Below are 18,300 nucleotides of genomic sequence, written 5' to 3'. Positions count from 1 at the left end.
GTGGGCGTGACTCAGCAGCAGAACTCCCTGTCTTTGTAGTAGGCTGACTATGGGCCTGGCTCAGTAGAACTCCCCATCTTTGCATAACCTGGTCATGAGAGCCTGACTCTTTGTGTTGTGGTTTTGGAACACAGAATATTGTTCACAGAAGAAAAATGGTATAGAAAGCCACTGCTCTTTCTCTTGTTTTAAAATACTGTCTCAGCAGACAAGGTGGCATTGAAAAGAGACTAGCGCCATGGCAAGCTTTCTCAGACAAGGCACATTACCTTCCCAGTCTCTTGGAAATAGCAGAAAAGAGTCTGATCGTAGAGCAACAATGGAATCTGCACTCCTTGGCTTGCTCTGGTGAACTAAACTTGGCAAGTGGAATCTTGGGTTTTATTCAGAGGAGTGTGGTTTCAGGTAAGCAAGAGAAACACTAGCTTATTATTCAAATGTTCTGTGAACACGTTATTTAAATGCTCCAGTATTTAACCTTCTCAAGTCATTCATGCTATTTTAGAGCAGAAACTTACACTGTGCAAAATTCCCACAGAAAGAGTGATTTTGAACAATTTTATCTACTCAGAGAAATGTCATGTTTTTTTGTTTTTTTTCCCCCAGGTTAGAGAGGTTTGAAGCCAGCTTCCCATCCTCTATTTCTGTATCTCCACATTCGTTCCTGTCAGCAGGATCACCTTTTATCCTGTCTAGGTGCCATCTGTGTTTTTATGCACCCAATGCATTTTCTTTAAATTAATTCAGCCCTGAAATATTAACATATTTCTCTAAAAAGGGAAAGTCATTTCCCCTGCTGGCAAAGTGACAACAAGCATCAGTGGCCATGAGGAAGAGTAATTGTAGGAACACTGAGCAGAGTCAGTGCCAACTGCTCTTGTCTGCTGTAGAGGGCTCTGAGCCTCAGGCTTGAGGAGCTGCCAAAGGCCTTCTAGCACCTAATTAAAATTACCTCCTTGTTCTGGCCACAGAAATGGGCAGGCGAGAAGTGGAGAAGGAGTATTTGCTCCCATTTGCTTTGATGTCAGTCAACGCCATGCTTTGGTAATACCTAAAGGTCTCTTGTTACTCCAGAGGTAAGAACACCTGGCAAATGATGGCCCTAACAGCTCTATCCCAAAGGAGATGAACAATTACATCTAGGCCCCTGAAACCACAAAGACCTGCCCTCTCCCTATGCTGTCCTAAGAGGACTCTGCTTATACAGGATTTCAGCTCCTTCTGCTTTCTCATCCATGTTTTCCTACTGGAAGCAAAAACAACCTGTAAGTAGAAGATACGATTTCTAGTAAGTCTAGCTCACGGCAGGTTTTGAGCATATATTGCTGACTCACAACCTGAAAACCCTAGGAGAGGAGGAAAGCAGAGCTGAGTAGATGCATGGGATGCTGGAAAATAATCCCTGTGCAGCAAGCAGAGGGGTGAAAGGAAGAGTGAGCAGGGGCCACAAGTCAGCTCTGAGTGGAAAAGGTCGCCTCACCACATTCTTAGCCATATGTCATGAAATACACTTAACTCATGGACACGGCATACTTAGGTTATGAAACTGATCCAATATGGCCTTGCTGAGATGTGAAAGGTGCTCTGGGTGCACAGGAGGAGATACAGTTGATAAAAAGAAGTAGGAGAGAGGGCAGATTCTTGATTACTATGGCTGAGTGATGCAGACCAGGGTTTCCAATGACTGTTCAAAGGTATCAGTTCAAGTAAGTTGGACGCATAATTTAACTTTAAAAAAATCACACAGATTTACGTGCTGCTGAGCTTTTCAGAACTCTTAACTGTGTGTGTATAGGGAGTGGTTCACCAAGAGATGTAACGTCTCCAGTTTCCCAGACATACTTAACTATGCTATTACAGTCCCTGTCTCTGTTCTTCCTGTGTAAACTATACAGAGAATACCTTGTTGGGAAAACTGAGTTATGCCATATCTTCCTGAATGTGTAACTATACTTGGTTAAAGAAAACACAAAAGACAAACACCTTGCAGACACATGATGGGCAAGATGCACTGGTAATGTTTAGTAGCTGCAAAGGTAGACTCTATGGTAACAAGACAGGCTTGATTAGGATTTTGGTTTGGGAATGTGTAAATGAGACATGGGCAACAGCTGTATGTAACAAAACAAGATGGAAAGGCTCCAGCAGGAATCGGCTAAGTAAGTTAGCTAGTAACCCTCAGTAGGGTTAGCTAGTAACCCTCAGTAGGGTTAACCCTCAGTTAGCTAGTAAGTTAGCTAGTAACCCTCAGTAGGGTTACTAGCTAACAGGAGATACCATTTAGGATTACCAAGGTCAAATGCCAGAAATGACACAGAGATCAGCAGTGGGAAAATTGCAAGGAGAAATGAAAGGGAAGAGGAGAACAGGAAATAAAAAAGGAAGGAAATGATGAAGACTCCCAGTAAGTCCAAATGAAAGAGGCAGGGAGAATACAGAGCTGCACAAACAAGGTCATTTATTTTTCCAGGTAAAAGCAGACAGAAGCAGAGCAAACCTGTCAGTCCTGAACTGTGATGAGGGAAAGGTAAAGAGGAGCTCTGTGCATTTAGGAGGAAAGGGGAGGATGAAAGGGAGATGGATCACAGGAATAAAGGAAGAGAAAGGAGGAAACTTGTGTGTTGAGAGATCTTAGACTCTGCTTATGTCTACAGCACTGCAGGTGTGGCTAACTCAGAGCATCACACCCCTTCCTTTCTCATGGCAGACATTGCAAGCTGTTCATGACACCCTCTTCCTTCTGGATATATATTTATCTTGGAATCCTCAACACACCACACTAGGTAACTCCTAGAAGTTTGTTAGACTTGAGCTTGATTATGATGCCTGTGTTCTGTGTGTATTAAACAATTCAGGATTCTGTCTGTGATGGTTTCGTCATATTCTCTGATGAAAGGAGACTCAAAGAGCATCCTTGGCCACAAAAGCACAACATTTTGACATGAGTTTATGTGCGTGGATGCCATAACCTCTACAGATGTGAACAGATAGGTTATTTCAGGCATACTCTAACACTAACATAAGCATTTTATACTTGATATTCCCAAGGTCATAAAAATCTATTCGTCATTCATATTCTCTCACCTAGTAAAGTGACGTGAGTTACCTTGTAACAGCAGATGAGAAAAAGCAGAGCTTTCTTCCCTCCCTCTCTTGTAGCCCCATAAGGAGTCACTCCTTTAAAAAGTTTGGCAGAAGCATTGCAATGTCCCTAGTCACTCAGTTCCCCCAACCCCTGCCATGTAACACACCATGTTGAAAAAGCTCCTGTAAACAAAACAACACAATGGTATTGACAAAGATCAGGCCACTTGAGGAAACTTATCAGTGGCAGTAAAAAGGAAGGAACTGTAGTATCTTCATTGTGGAACAAGGATTTAAAAGAAGAGTGGGAGTGGGGAGGGGGGTTGGGGATGTGGGGCGTGGGACAGCATGCACCAAGTCACATTGGCCTCCATTCCCTCTTGTATGCTCATTAACATCCAGCTACACACACAGACACACACACTTACAGGCATCTGAGGCTTTGCCTATTTATACAAAGAACCACTTGAAGGTACACAATACCCTCAGCCCTTCTTCAGCCCAAGCAACATTCAATGCTTCCTTTGAGCTATTTTATTTGAACACCATGGTGAGTTATTCATGTTCTGCCAAACAGCTCCTAATGCTCTAAGAAGGAGTTGGGGAGGGTTACCTTCTGATGATTCTTATGAACTAATGCCAGCCACGAAGATGAAGATGCTCATTCTACTATGCAGGCATCACGGAGACTGAGAAAGAAAGGATGAGGGCAGTGGTGCTGGGGAAAGGGAGCAGATCTCTCACTGTTCTGTGAGGCTTGGGAAGTCTAGTCTCCAAAACAGATAATTCTTCACTGCTGTCAGCCATTGCTCCAGCAATGGACTGCCCCACCGTGGGCCCTTCTAAGGAAGCCTGAAGATGCCTTCCAACACATCTTTGTGTTCTTCTTTGCCACGGGGCCATTGCTAACCACAGCACCATTCACAAGCTCTTCACTCCCATGGGTGCTTCATAATATTAGAGCATATGTCTCCTGTATGCCAAGGAAGGCCATGTAGAAGCTGGTGTATGTCTCCTGGTCTCTCATCTCAAGTCACCATTCCCTCTATTTATAGCTGTATTTGTCTCCAAGTACCCATGGGACATTGGTTCTGACCTCCTCTACCCTTCATGGATACCTACTAATGCTCCAGTCCTTATATCAAATCACAGAGTACCTAAAAATAACCTATGGGCATCCTTTATAGACTCAGAACCATGTGTAGATCAAAGGTACCTACTCTAGTGTTGGGAGCTATTAAGACAACACTATTGTCCTGATCTCTGAATTGGGCCTCTCCCCCCGAGAAGAAAAGGGGGTCAAAAGCGGGCCACCGACGCACCGCTCCGAGAACAACCACAGATTGTTCCAGCCCTAAGTCAGCGCTGGATGTCCTGACCTCAAGATGTACCCTGATACCACCAAGTTCCTGCTTCCCTGTGTAGTTGCCAAAAGAAAAATTTCCGCTGCCCCATCCCTCCTGCTGAGTACTTCCCCTTTTTGCTTGTGCATTTAAGCCTTGAGCCTTGCTAATACAGTGACACCTTGATGCTATTCAGAATGGTTCCATGTCGTTCGTTCCTCACACTTGGTGTCCGTCTCTCTCTACCCCCCATTTGGTTCTTAGGAGAAGGTCCCCTCGAGACCCTCGAATAACTGAACCTGCTGGACGGGTCACTCTAGAAAGAGTTGCACTGTCATGTTTAGAGACTAATGACAACTCTATATACAATCTGTGTCCACACAATATTCTTTTTGTTTGTTTGGTTTTGTTTTTTGTTTTATTGAGACATGCTTTCTCTATGTAAGCTGCCTCTCCTACAACTTGCTATGCTTGCTATGTAGACCAGACTGACTTTGAACTGGCAGAGATCTGCCTGCAAGTTGAGGAATTAAAGGCAACACTTGGCCAATATTCCTTTTTTGTTTTGTCAAAAAGTTTCAACCCACTGTTGGTTGAATCTAAAGATGTAGAAAATACAGGCATACTGTATTTATGAATACACACTTGTGACTACTTCCCTGATGTCCTCACTAAACTGGGAGTGCTGTAAGGTTACAGCAGTACAAGATCTTGCATGGATGCTCACACACACACACACACACACACACACACACACACACCCCGCAGTGACATGTGGCTAAAGGCTTCAGAAATGGGACTGTTGACTCAACTCCCCATTATAGCTTTGAAGGAACTTGGATTCTTGTCATAGCTGCCAAATAAAACTGGTGTTGAGACTGCAGACGTAACCAAGTTGGTAGACTGCCTATTTCATATGTATGAAGTTCTGAGTTTGACTCCCTGTACTCCATAAACCAGTTGTTTTGGCATATTTCTGAGATACCTGCACTTGGGAAGTGAAGGTATGGGGGAGGGTCATAAACTCAAGGTCATCCTTGGCTACATAGCAAGTTTGACGCCAGCCTGGGCTACATGGAATTCTGTTTTTTAAAAAATGGAGTCAAGTTACCTTGTGTGATAACATTGGTATGGTTGGTTCTCCTAGGTTCTTCTGGGAAAACAGACCTTTCTTTTGGAGTTAGCACAAACAAAAGCAATGTTGACAACCTCTGTAATATAAACCATCTACTCACGTTGGTTTAGAAGCCTCTGCTTGATCTGTCTGTAGTTTCTCTCCACCCTCCACCTCCATTGTGCAGTATACAATTCGATTTGGAGCCAAGGACTTAAGGCCTTGGACTTCCATGATCACCACCTGAAACAGAATCACATAAGATGGACTGAATCCCGATGCCAGGGACAGGATCAGAAATTATTTCTCTGTGGGCATTGGGCTATGCATAGACAGGCTGGTCTCCAGTCGAGCTGAGATGCTGAACCCCGGGACCTGGTGGTGATAATTTACCTACATGGGACGGAAGGAGTTCTCTCATGTCTCCTGGAACTCTGGCTCCTGTCTACGTTACCATCTCCCTCAGTCCCCACAAGAGAAGCATGGCTAGCAGTCACATAGACGATGTCCCAAGCTTCTGACCTTCAGGCTAAACTCCTCCCCAGTTACCTAGCAACAGTAAAGATAGCAGCATACCATAAAAGGGGATGTTTGGCCCCTTCTCGCTCTCTTACTCCTCACTCCCCTTTTCCCCTCTCCTCTCTCCTCTCTTCTCTCCTCTCTTCCTCTCTCTCCCTCTTCCTCTCTAGCTTAGCCGCCTTCTTCTTCTTCTTCTTCTTCTTCTTCTTCTTCTTCTTCTTCTTCTTCTTCTTCTTCTTCTTCTTCTTCTTCTTCTTCAGCAGCCAAGAATGGCTTCAGTCAGTCAGACTTTGTCAATGACTCAAGACCTTCTAGGGATGTAGTTGCTTACAATGTAGCAGATTGCTGTTGAGAGGGAACAATGCAGCTCATTCCCTCACTCTGCAGCGTTGTGAATTGTGTGGAGCCTTGCTGCTAAGTAAACATCTCACCTGAGATACACACTCATCCTCCTTCCCCCTCCCGCCCCCTCCCACCCCCTCCTTTCCTTCCCATCTTCCTCCTTCCCCCTCCTTTCTCTTTTTTTAAATAAGCATTTTTTTTCTTTTTGGTTTTTTGAGACAGGGTTTCTCTGTGTAGCCCTGGTTGTCCTGGAAATAACTCTGTAGACCAGGCTGGCCTCAAACTCAGAAATCCACCTGCCTCAGCCTCCCAAGTGCTGGGATTAAAGGTGTGCACCACCATGCCCCGCATATCTCCCTCCTTTCTTATGCCCCCTTTCCTTTTTATCTCTCTCTTCTTTCCATGTCTCTGTCTCTTCCTACTTCTTCCCTCTCCCCATTTTCCCCTTCTCCTATTTTGTTTTCTTTCTCTCTCTCTCTCTCTCTCTCTCTCTCTCTCTCTCATCAGTGTCTCACTTAATTGTCTAAACTTATCTTATATTAGCTGTATAGCCCAGGCCTTCAACTACTACTACGTAGCTAGGATTATAGGTCTGGGTCAGCAATTATACCACCAGGCTTAGCAGAATTTGCTCACAGGATCAGATTGGTAAGGTGACCTGGGCTACTCTTTTCATGATAACCAAATAGGAAGCAAAGGCTTTCTCCCAGTTTCTTTAAGAATTCTAGCTTTTGGGTCAGTACTTGGTAGAAGCTCAGCATATTAACTAGCTTTTCTCTGGATAGTAAGATAAGCAATAGTGAAGTCCTAAGATACAGAGCTAGCATCATGCAGCTTTAGGGCTGCAGATAAGGCAGGAAACAGCAAGAACTAAGGCAAACTGGAAAGCACAGGCTCCATCTACAGGGGAACCTAACACTTCTCTGTCCTCAGTCCAATGACCTGATACTCTGCTTTTTCCTGCTCGAAGAGAGAAGTCTCAGTCCAAATTATGATCAGAAATTTGATTTAGAAATGCTGACATTCTGAATAGAAAGAAATAGAATGTGCCAAATTTATGTATATCTCTTTCACAGTTATGATCTTTGTGTGCCAAACCGAAACAGCTCTCGAGCAAGCTCTATGTTTCCAGGCTAGCCTAAAGTCACTTACAACTTCTGGAATTCCTTATCCCCATTCAGTCACTTTCTATTCTGCTGTTAGCAATGCAGGGGGGTGCTCTGCCACAGAAGCAAGAAGAAGAGAAAAGATGAGACCAACTTTAACCATCAGAATAAAATAACATCTGTTAGTGACCTACACTGAGTAGCATTTGTGGAAAATCATTTTCTCTACAAAAGAGTAATAGCATTACAAAGGAAGAGAAGTGAGTATTGGAAAAGACACATGCTTCTAATGGTTTTGATTCAAGGAAGCAAAGGGTGTATAAGCCTTCATTTTGCTATGCAATAGCCTATGGATTCCCAATCAGAGTGTAGAGGAATCACTTGTAAAGCAGAGGCCACAGATTCCCATTCTTGAGCATCTTCTGGGTTGGCTTGAACCCAGGACTCCTCCTCTCAGATGGTGTCAGGTGATGCTGCTGCTGGTGCAGGGGCCATGCTACGAGAGAACCCCGTAGCTGGGGTTTTGGAAAATTATCTCACACTTAAGTCCCTTCCATTTTTGTTTCTTTTGTTTTGTTTGTTTTGTTTTTCAAATCTGCAAATCATTTTATCACTTTTTATTTCTTTCTTGAGAGTGTGTGGTATGCATGTGCAGATGCACATGTGGAAGTCAGAGGACAGCCTCAGGTGTTAGGCCTTGTCTCCCACCTTGTTCGAGACTGGGTCCTTTACTCATTGCTGTGTACAGTCCTGCCTGCTTTCCACATCTCTGCAGGAGTGATGGGTACAAATGCTCACAGCAACTTCAGGCTGGATTCGACAGGTGTAAACCGGGATCCCCACACTTGTGTGGCAAGCACTTCCTTTGGCCCCACCTTAGTGAATTTATCTGTGAAGTGGGGATATGATATGTACCTGTGAGGCTAGAAAGGCAATGTCCATAAGGAAAACTTTTCATACTGGAGAAGAAACACATGCATAGGAGAAAGGGGAATTTGCCTTAGAAGGAGAACAATTTAGAATCTGAAAGACCTGGCCTTAAATCGGATTCTGAGCCTTCATTAACTGTGTCATTTGCAAGTGTTAGGCTTTGTTTGCATACCTGAAAACACCTCCAAGGCCCTTGTGAAGAAGGGTTCACACAGCTGCCTTCTGAACATTCCTGTTGTTTTTGGTGGCTTCACTCCCTTGCCCTCATTCACAGCACCATGGGTCTGTCTCCCCCCCCCCCCCCCCGCCCCCTTTCTTGTCACAAACTGAGCTTGTGCTCAGTCTCTTCAAGCCATTTAATTCTCTGATTATTTGAAAAATATTATGCAGCAGTGTACAAATCTGAATGGTAGCCTGCCCTGATGCTAGGACCGTCCATCCCCACCTGCTCCTGCCTCCACTCACTGTGCTCTGCTTCCCAAACACATCCATGAATAGAGGTGCGAAGGCTTTGGCTGGTGGTTTTACTACAGTGTGCTTTAAGTATGTGGGGACTCAAGGGTATTGCAATCTGTGCTTGTATTTATAAGCCAAAGCCATTTGAATCCTGCATTCAGAGAGCATGGCTGAGGCCTCACCTACACCTATATTCCAAGTAATCAGCTATTTAATATTGAGGTCTAATCCTGAATTATAAAGTTACATAGTTAAAAGCTTCATGAAAGTAAATGGAATACTTTCCACCCTCCCATATGTTGGAAGACAAGAGTGGCTAGGAAATAAATTGCCACCTTTAATTGGCAGTAATCAAATCCAAAGGCACCAAAAGAACAACACTCAGTACCTCGGGTGGCAGTTCTTCCAAAAAAAAAAAAAATGTAAAAAGACAAGGCTTCTGTGAGGCTACACTGGTGATTTTTCTCACCCAAAGAAAAGTATGTGGGGACTCAAGGGCATTGCAATCGAGACCCACCTCTTCTGACACTGTGATGTGAAGATGGACCGATTGGAGGAAAAATGACTTACCCATGGCATCCTTAATGACAGGCCAGAAGGTAAGTTATCCTTTCCACACACTAATTACATGTACAAAACTATCATCATGTCTCCTGGTCTTTCTAAATCTGAGATCATCAGACAATTCCAATTATGGGATTTAGGGCTCTCATAAAGCAATAATAAATGTTTGTGGGAATAAAGTCGCATTGCTTGACTTGAACATTATAAAAATGTTTCAAAATATTACAAGGTCCTTTATAAACATGTATGTGTCAGTTAAATGTGTGTGTGTGTGTTCCTGGGTGGCCTGTTTGAAGAGTTTTTATACAGTTTCCAGGGCAGAATAGAGCATCAGCAACAGGCACAATATGATTGGTGGAACAGTGCACCCTTTAAACTGATTGGTCTTTAGGGAATGAGGTAGTAGGGGCTTAATTAGCCTCTTCGTTTTGGTCTATGTGCTCTCTGACCTGTCTTTTCCAGGAAGGGAGGGGTGCCTGGTGGAATTTTCCAACATCTCTGAGCTGACTTCTTCACAAACACCCCCACATAGTTTGAATAGTTTGTTAAAGTACATCCCACTCTGTCCTGCATCCACACAGCTTTTCTTGAGGCACAATTTTAGGAGCCATACAATTCTCCCACAGTGTATAGCTCTGTGACTTTTTAATAAGCTTACCAAACTGTAACACAATCATCTGAAATTCCCTTAGGCCACACTCCCCAGCAATACATCTTATAGCTATTTCTACTTTCAATCTTATATCACATTGATACTAAGCTCTCTAATTCTATAGATTAACCTTCTGTAGATTAGTGTTCGATATGAGTGGGGTCATACTATCATATCACTTGTGCAAGAAGCCAGCTTCTTGCAATAAGTATTATATTGATGAGGTTCATTCATATCAACATGTGCATCAATAAGTGTTCTTTTTATAGTATTCTGCTATGCACACATGTTGCATTTTCCTTTTATCCATTCATCCAATGTGTAGGATTAAGGCTGTTACTGTTCTCTAAATACATTTGTGTGGACATGTGACTTCAGCTCTCTTGGGTTGGTATCTGAGCATAGCATAGTTAGATAACATCACAGTTGTATATTGAGCCTTTTGAGAAAAAATGCTAACTTAATTTCCAAAGAAGCTGTGTTATTTTATGCTCCATTTACCTATAGACTTGGGTTAGATGGGACCAAGTAGTTCGTAGCTGTCAGAACTAGTTTCCCAGTGAAGTCTGATGCTGGTGAATGAACATCCTTCAAAAGGAAATACATTTGGAGCCAACATGGTGAGAGATATAATGGAATGCATTGACTTTCCCAGAGCACTCTGTTGAATTGGCCTGGGCCAAGTCTTACTCTGGAGGCTGAGATCAACAAAACAAAAAACAGAACAGAATGCTTCACAACTACTCTACCTTATAGCCACCAGGAAAGACAATGGGGAAAAACAAAAATCAAAAACAAACAACTCTTTCTAACTGCTCTAGATCTCACATCTCAAATGATAATGCAGGTTTCTAAAATGCAAGCTTTCTAAATTGCCAAAAGCCTTTCCAGAATCCTTGAGACTGTCTTAAGTCAGGGAAAATAATTCAAAATTACATTTGTTAGTTGTCTCTTCAGACCGCACTTCCTTAGGAGAGAGGTGGGCTCCAGGAGTGGGCGATGGTACACTTGCTGATTGGGTGACCCATCCTAGCAAGCTGTTAATTTAAAAACTATTCCAGGACCGAAGGGAGAAAGCAAGATTTGCTGGGCTGGGCACATGGGTCTCCTTGGCTATCTTACCATACCAGTACACTTTCAGAGATTTGGGACTTACCTCCAAGGAGAAGGACAGCAGGACATCTGATTTAGAAAGCTGGTTCTCACTCTCCTCACCCATGTCAATGATGGAAGCATTGTGACTGCGTTTCAGTTTCTGCAGCTTGAACTCTCCACCCTTGGACACTGGCATGCTCTCCAAGTTGGCCATGAGCAGGTTGACAGAGGACTTCAGCTCCTCAATGTACATGTTTTCCATTTCTTTGGATACAAACTTAGGAAATTTGCGTTCCTTGTAAAAGAAAGGGCAAAGTATAATCAGAGTAGAGACCTGACTCACATAGAAGGTTTGCACACCAGAGACAGATTTGACCATATCAACCACTAACAAATTTACCCTGGCATTATGGAAGTGTGTTAGGAAGACATTCCATCTGGATGTGGAGCCAGCTTCTCTAGTTACTCATAATCTCTCCACAGGTAGGGAGACAGACACAGACAGTGTCTTCTTCCAGTAAGGAAGAAGAGTTTGATTATTTTACTCTTTGCCATAGTTCTCTCCAGCAAACTGGATTTGTGGAAAGAAAAATGGGTGATTTTTTGTTTGTTTGGTTGTTTTCAAATCTAATCCCAGTTTCAACATTTTTTTCTTCTTTATCAAATGCAGCTGAGTTGTTTGTAAGTTATGGGAACAGAAGCACACTCTATTGCTGGATATCTGTACAGATTTTTCTCTCATTCATAATTCAAAAGTAGCTCATTTGAGATGTTTCAACCACAGCCTGTGGCTATTTCTAAGACAAATACTTAACTATCCTCAAGAAAAATCGAAAACGTTAACAAAGTAAAGAAAAACATGACTGCAAGTGTTCAGGAAAGTAGTCACGGTGCATAAGAATTGGCCACTGTCATTCTACCTCTCAGCTACAGCTTCTGTGGGGAAGGCAACACTCTAATCGTGCTACATGGTTGTCCACTCAGACCTCTAAGTTTCCTGAGTACCTTGAATTGGATTGATGACCTTATCAAAGAGCCACTTCCAAGTTGGAAGATGAAATTTCCCATGAAACCCTACTCTACAGCCTTGTAATTGATAGGGTGAGAGGCAAGCCAAATCTTTTTGGCTTTCTTTCTATTTTACAAGTTATATACAAATCCAGTTTAAACACCTGGAGGAACTAATTTGCTTGGAAATGCCCCAGGATAAACTCAGCTTCAAGCAAGGTTGAAACTAAAATTCAAAGGCTACAACCCCAAACAAGTGTTTCCCCAAAACCTTGCTTTTAAGATTCTCTGTATGATTTGTGGTTTTGATTGCTAACAGAATGGGAATAGTGTCTATCAGCATCGAAATAAACTCTGGGCACATCTGTGGGGGTGTTTCTGCATTAGGGTAAGTGAAGAGCCACCTATTCCATGGGTATCAGGGACTGACTAAACAGAAGAAAGTGACTGTTAACCTTCATTGCTCTCTGCTTCCTAACTGGACACAATGCCACCAGCCACTTCACACCACCTGCTGCTGATCCTTCACTGCTAATAGAATGCACTTTCAAAGTATGAATCAAAAGAATCCCTTCCTTCTTTAACTTGCTTCTAGTCAAATATTTGGGCCGAGAAACAAGAAAATTAACAGATATATCTGAATTGGCTCCAAACTTAGTGTGATTCCACTCAATGTCCCTATAACATCGCTGGGGATCTACACATCATGACATCATATCACACTATCTAGGGGAAAAATAAATACTTTGTCTCTATGAGAGATTAATGAATTGCCATATAGCTGGGATGGACCTTGATCTAGATAGAGCACATGAGACGTGAATTTGTTTGATAATTCTTCAGGCCAAGGAGTAAGAGGTTGATTACATGGATGCTCAACTAAAGTCAACTAACCTGTTCTATTAAGTGACCGTCGTCAATCAAGCAGATTAACTGTTTTAAGCAACCGAATTGAGAAGCATCAAGAATGCAATGGGTAGTTATCAATGAAGCTGAAACAAAATGAACATTTCCCTGAGCATTCGCTACCATATTGAATCAATCCAATAATGAGTAAGCAAAGAGGAGTGAAAGAAAGGACAAGCAATAGAGAAGGAGGGCTAGGGAGAGAAGGGACTAGAGGAAAGCATACAGGAAGGAGAAAGCAGGAGAAAAGCAAGAGAAGCTGTTCAGAATCATGGAAATGAAGCTTGGCTTCTATCAACTTTCTAATTCCCACGTGGTCTATCATCTCCTCTTGAATGTCAATTCCTTGGTATTGTGATTTAAATATAAAATGTCCTCCATAGGGACATGTGTTTGAACACTTGATTCCCTAGTTGGCAACCTTTTGTTTGAGAAGGAAATGGAACCATTAAGAGGTGGAACCTTGCTTGAGGAACTAGGGCACTGGGAATGGATTTTGAGGTTTCATTTGCTGTTGTCTCTCTGTGTCCTGAATGTCGATGTGATATCATCAACCTGCTTCCAGATCCTGCCTGCTGCCATGCCTTCCTGACATGATGGATTCTGTCTGGGACTGTAAGCCTAACTAAGCTCTTTCTCCCTTAAGCTGCTTGTTAAGATTATTTTAATCATAGAAGAAAAAAAAAAAAACCAGAGGGAGAGAAAAGAAAAGGAAAAAAAGAAACTAATACACTTGGGAGTCTCCTCTTCCTTTTAATAATTCCCCTGACCACTAGTTATCTAAGAGTGTTTTGTTCTTATGAGTCAGCAACTTCACTGCAATAGGTGCAGATATTTCTCTTAGAGCTTGCTGAGTGATGCTTGTGGGCTGGGCCAGGCTCCGGCCTTAGCCAGTCGTGTTTCCTAAGAGCTAGTCCCCCTTTTCTCTTGCTCCTTGGTCACTCTCAGCCTTTTGTCTTCTTCCACATTCAACTTGAACAAGTCTTCTTGTTGGGTTACCACTACTTTCTACTTTCTGGGTATCTGTTATTGAAATGGCCAGCTGTTTGTTTTCCTTTCAAACCCTGTATAAACCCTAGCCCCTCAGTATGAGGGCGTTTGTAACGAGACCTCAAGGACACAGCCCTTATGAATGAGATGATTGCCTTCAAATGAGGCCACCGCTAATGTATTTGCTCTTCCTTCCATCCATGGACCTTGTGGAACCACGACTGTCTAGAGACCAAAGAAGGAGCCGAGGCTTTGCTGCTGCCTTAACCTTGATCCCCCAATATGGAACTATGGGAAACAAATCCTGTTTTTTTGTTTTTGTTTTTTAAAGCAGCCTGAATAGACTAAGACTAAGATAGCATACTTAAAATCAACAAATCATTTATGAGTTGTATTTGCTTAGTGTCTGTCTTTCCTTCTGGGCTATGAATCAGGGTCATACAGTTTTGACATCCCACTAAAAAATCTTAACATCCAACGTAATGTGTAACACTTAGTAAGCATTCAGTATACATGAACTGAGTAGCTGTGTCAATGACTTATCAAAAAATCTATATTAAATATTAAAGTAGCTACCACTCAGCAGTGAGGAGAGGCAGGATGACCATGACTTAAGTTCTGCTGTCCCATGGGAACTGAGTATGAGGGTCTGAACTTATGCAGCAACCTCAGTGTTCTGGTTCCTTTTAGAAGCTCTGAACATTCATCCACTTCCTGCTTAAGGGTGGTACTCACACTGTGTGGGGTTTTCTAAATACACTGTAGGTGGATGTGTAAGCAGCAGGCTGGAAATAATACAGTCACAGTATTGACAGAAGTTAGGGGTGAGTCAATGAGAGAGGCTTCCCAAAGCCTAATATCTCTAAACCTTCCCCTCAAGCTTGAAATTCCTGATTCTTAAACTCCTTACGGGTCACTGGGGAATCCTTAAATCTGGGACAAAGTTGGTGTAGAACCCTGAAGGTATGGGGACTTGAGTGCTTGGCTGTCCTGACTTAGAAAACACACAAACCAGTGAACACTGTGGCTGTCATTAGAAAGATTCTGGTGGGAGAATACAATCATTTCTCCAAGGCTTCACTGTTATTGGGGCTGGGGGTGGGGGAAGATGTATACAGAATCATCAAAGTAAACATTTGAATAGACACCCAAGGGATATGGATGCTTCCTGAGAGAACCGGTGGGGCTTCACAGAGGACGTATATTTGGCTAAAGGTCTGATCAATTAAGAAGAGTTTGCCTTGAGGTTCAGTTAGCTGAGAACAGAGCTACTGGGTTTTTTTTCCCCTTCAATGGAAGATGTAGATAACCATGAGTCCAAGAAGATTCGGATCACTAAACATAGTCCACATAGTGCTGCCCACCTTTTCTACACATAGCCCATCTGGAGATTGTAGAGAAGACAGAGGAAGACATGGTCTCAACAGTACCTATATCACAGAAAGGCTACCAAATGGCAAAGCTTATATCCCAAGCGTTTAAAGTATGGTATTTTGACTTTTCATCTTTATCTTTATTTTTTAAAAGTTGTGAAGTTCACATTAAGCACCCGAATCCCACTTATTTCCCTCACACCTTGTACCTGCCCTCCACCCTTGCAACCTTCCTCTCTAACAAAGGAAAACATATTTCATCATGGAAGCTGCAGTGTGTTACTGTATCCCAAAGTTTACCTTTTGTCCTCACTTCCCTGCTTGCCAATGTTCATTGTAATAACTTGTTGGTCTGGTACAAGGTCCCTTGTTTCTGCTACTCTATTAATATTGGATGCTCACTGGGACTCCCCTTGGATACCCTGCTGTTGCCCTGTATCGTGGATATCCTGTAGCTTTGGATCTGTAGAACCAGCCTCTTGTGCACTCTAGCATTTCATCAAGGGGGTAGTGGGCCAATTGAAATCCCTGGATCTGGTCCTGAAAGGTATCTGTGCTGGACAGTTGCCAGCTCTCCTGCCCCCACGCCACTGGAATGAATTATCCTGTCCAGCCCTGGCTGGCCCATCCAATGCCACCATCAAGGGGCAGAGCCAGTTTTTCTGCTGTCCTGCCCTCAGGTCTGACTTACCCTCAACTCCTATAACCAGGACTAGCTCTATTCTGCTGCCTAGGTGAGCTGCATGGCCCACTCTCCCATGTGTTTCAGTTGATTCAGGAGATATAGCCCTTGAGTCATGAAAGCATGAGAGCTGGCCCTCATCTGCTATAGCATTTGGGAGAGTAGGCCCTGCACCTTGTCTGGGCAGTACATCAGAGCTGGTCCTGGTCATGGGGATTGTGGGTGAGCTGGCCCTGTGGGTATGAGCACAGGAGAGCCGACACTGAATGTAATCTGCTGTGAAGTGGCACAGATGAGGGAGAGTCGTCCTCCCTTCCTGTGGCTCTTACCACCCATGGTTGGTGGGAGAACTGGACAGGTCCTTTATCTTTATTTTAAAGCTCAAATATTAGTATAGATGGGATATTTGAAAGGGAAGTTAGTAAATAGGATCTTGCAATTTTACTAATAGTTGTTGTCTTTTCCAAGAGGATGGGGAGAAAAAGAATAGCATTTATGAAATAGTTTGCCTTTTCCTAATCAGCTTTGAGAGTGCATCAAGTCTGGTCTCTACTGTCACTTACTTGTGACTCACTTAAGGGTGTGTGTGTGTGTGTGTGCATGTATGTGTGTGTGTGTGTGGTGTATACCTGCATGATGTCTCTGTGTGTGCGCATAAGATGTATATGCTTGCATACATAATGTCTATGTACACATGTGTGTGTGCACATGATGTATATGTTTGTATTCATAATGACTCTCTCTTTCTCTGTGTGTGTGAGTGAGTGTGTGTGTGTGTGCATGTATGTATGTGTGTGAGTGTGTGTGTGTGTGTGAGTGTGTGTGTGTGTGTGAGTGTGTGTGTGTGTGCATGCTCATGTGAGTACAGGAACACATGTAGAGGCTTGAAGGCAACTTTGGGTGCTGGTCCTTGCTTTCTGTCTTTTGAAATGGGGTCTCTTTGTTACTTGTTGCTGTGTATGCCAGGCTAACTGGCCCATGAGTTTTTGCCTGTGCCTTCCACTTTTTATGAGAAGGTTGAGATCATAGGCATGCTCTACCACATTTGGCTCTATGTGGGTTGTGACCTTTATGACCTCATATTTATATAGCAACTGCTACTGTGCCATCTCCCAGCTCCACTTGATGCCTTTAATTCCTCTGTCTTGTCGTGTTTGGAGAAGACCCAGAAAATGGTCGCAGACTTCAACATTCTGTCGCAGAGTTATTTCCCACCAAATTCTGCAGCAGAACACTGGGAAAACCCAAAGAATGATGACTAGTCCCAGAAGTTGGACAGTTTCAAATGGCATCATAAAAAGAACTCGATAAAACTGAAGCCTGTGAGGGAAAACAAAGCCATTCATTTTCTCCTCTGAGCACGGAGCCTTTTGAAGAAAGCATTTTGTCAGTCTAGGCTGTGATTCTTGAGTGGAAGTTTCAGTGGCAGACTCATTACAATCACATTTCAAAGCTGCGGCTGTACCCAATAAGAGAACTGTAGCTTCCCATCTCCATTGTCTTCTTCCCAGAGATAAAAATGACAAAAAGTACTTTTTATTCATATTGCTTTATGAAAAAAGACAGGCACGGTGTGGGGTGGGATGGAGCCTCCAGACAAATCTCTGCTGACCACTCACTGTTGTTTTTTCTGGACAACATTGCTCAGTGGGGACAGTCACCAGGGCTAATCATGTCCAGCTACATTAATGGAATACTGTAACACTTTTAAAAAATAATACCTATAAGCACTATAAGACTTCCTAACTATTGGCTTTTCCATCCAAGTTTTGAATATTTATCTAGGAAGAAGGAATGGATTGTGTGTGACATCTGACAAGGCTATGCTCACTCAAAGAGAATAGCCTGAGATTCAAATGACATTCTCATATGGGATTAGGAGGAAGGTGACAGGAAGGCAATAGATAGGGGAGTTCACCAACTGTCTTGTAGCTGTTTCATCCGATTCCCCCAATACTTCCTGGGATCCTCCCTGCTTCAAGTGCTGTGGCTATCAGTCGGAAGTGAGGGAGCCAGCTGAAGGTAATGAGCATGTGCACACATGACACAAAAGCCACCCATTAGATACCATGAAATTATAGCTATCCACAGGCAATGCAGAAGATATCAAGGAACCTTATTTAGCATAGGGTGAAG

General features: G+C 43.0%; 1 protein-coding gene across 14 annotated transcripts in view; it reads right to left on the bottom strand.

The window, feature by feature from the left end:
* The window catches only part of Cadps (calcium dependent secretion activator), a 454,319-nt gene that overhangs the window by 214,558 nt on the left and 221,461 nt on the right, over positions 1-18,300 (bottom strand). For all 14 annotated transcript variants that reach the window (XM_021182627.3, XM_029468976.2, XM_085828366.1 and 11 more), the window contains exons 5-6: positions 11,267-11,500; positions 5,663-5,784 (exon numbers count right to left, since the gene is read on the bottom strand). In XM_021182627.3, the coding sequence (XP_021038286.1) occupies positions 5,663-5,784; positions 11,267-11,500 (356 nt within the window). The remainder of the gene's footprint in view (positions 1-5,662; positions 5,785-11,266; positions 11,501-18,300) is intronic.

This window comes from Mus caroli, unplaced genomic scaffold (assembly GCF_978045245.1).
Source record: "Mus caroli unplaced genomic scaffold, Mus_caroli_1 scaffold_12, whole genome shotgun sequence".
NCBI lineage: Eukaryota > Metazoa > Chordata > Mammalia > Rodentia > Muridae > Mus > Mus caroli.
The sequence above is the reverse complement of the archived record's forward strand: the minus strand, read 5'-3'. Positions and strand labels throughout refer to the sequence as shown.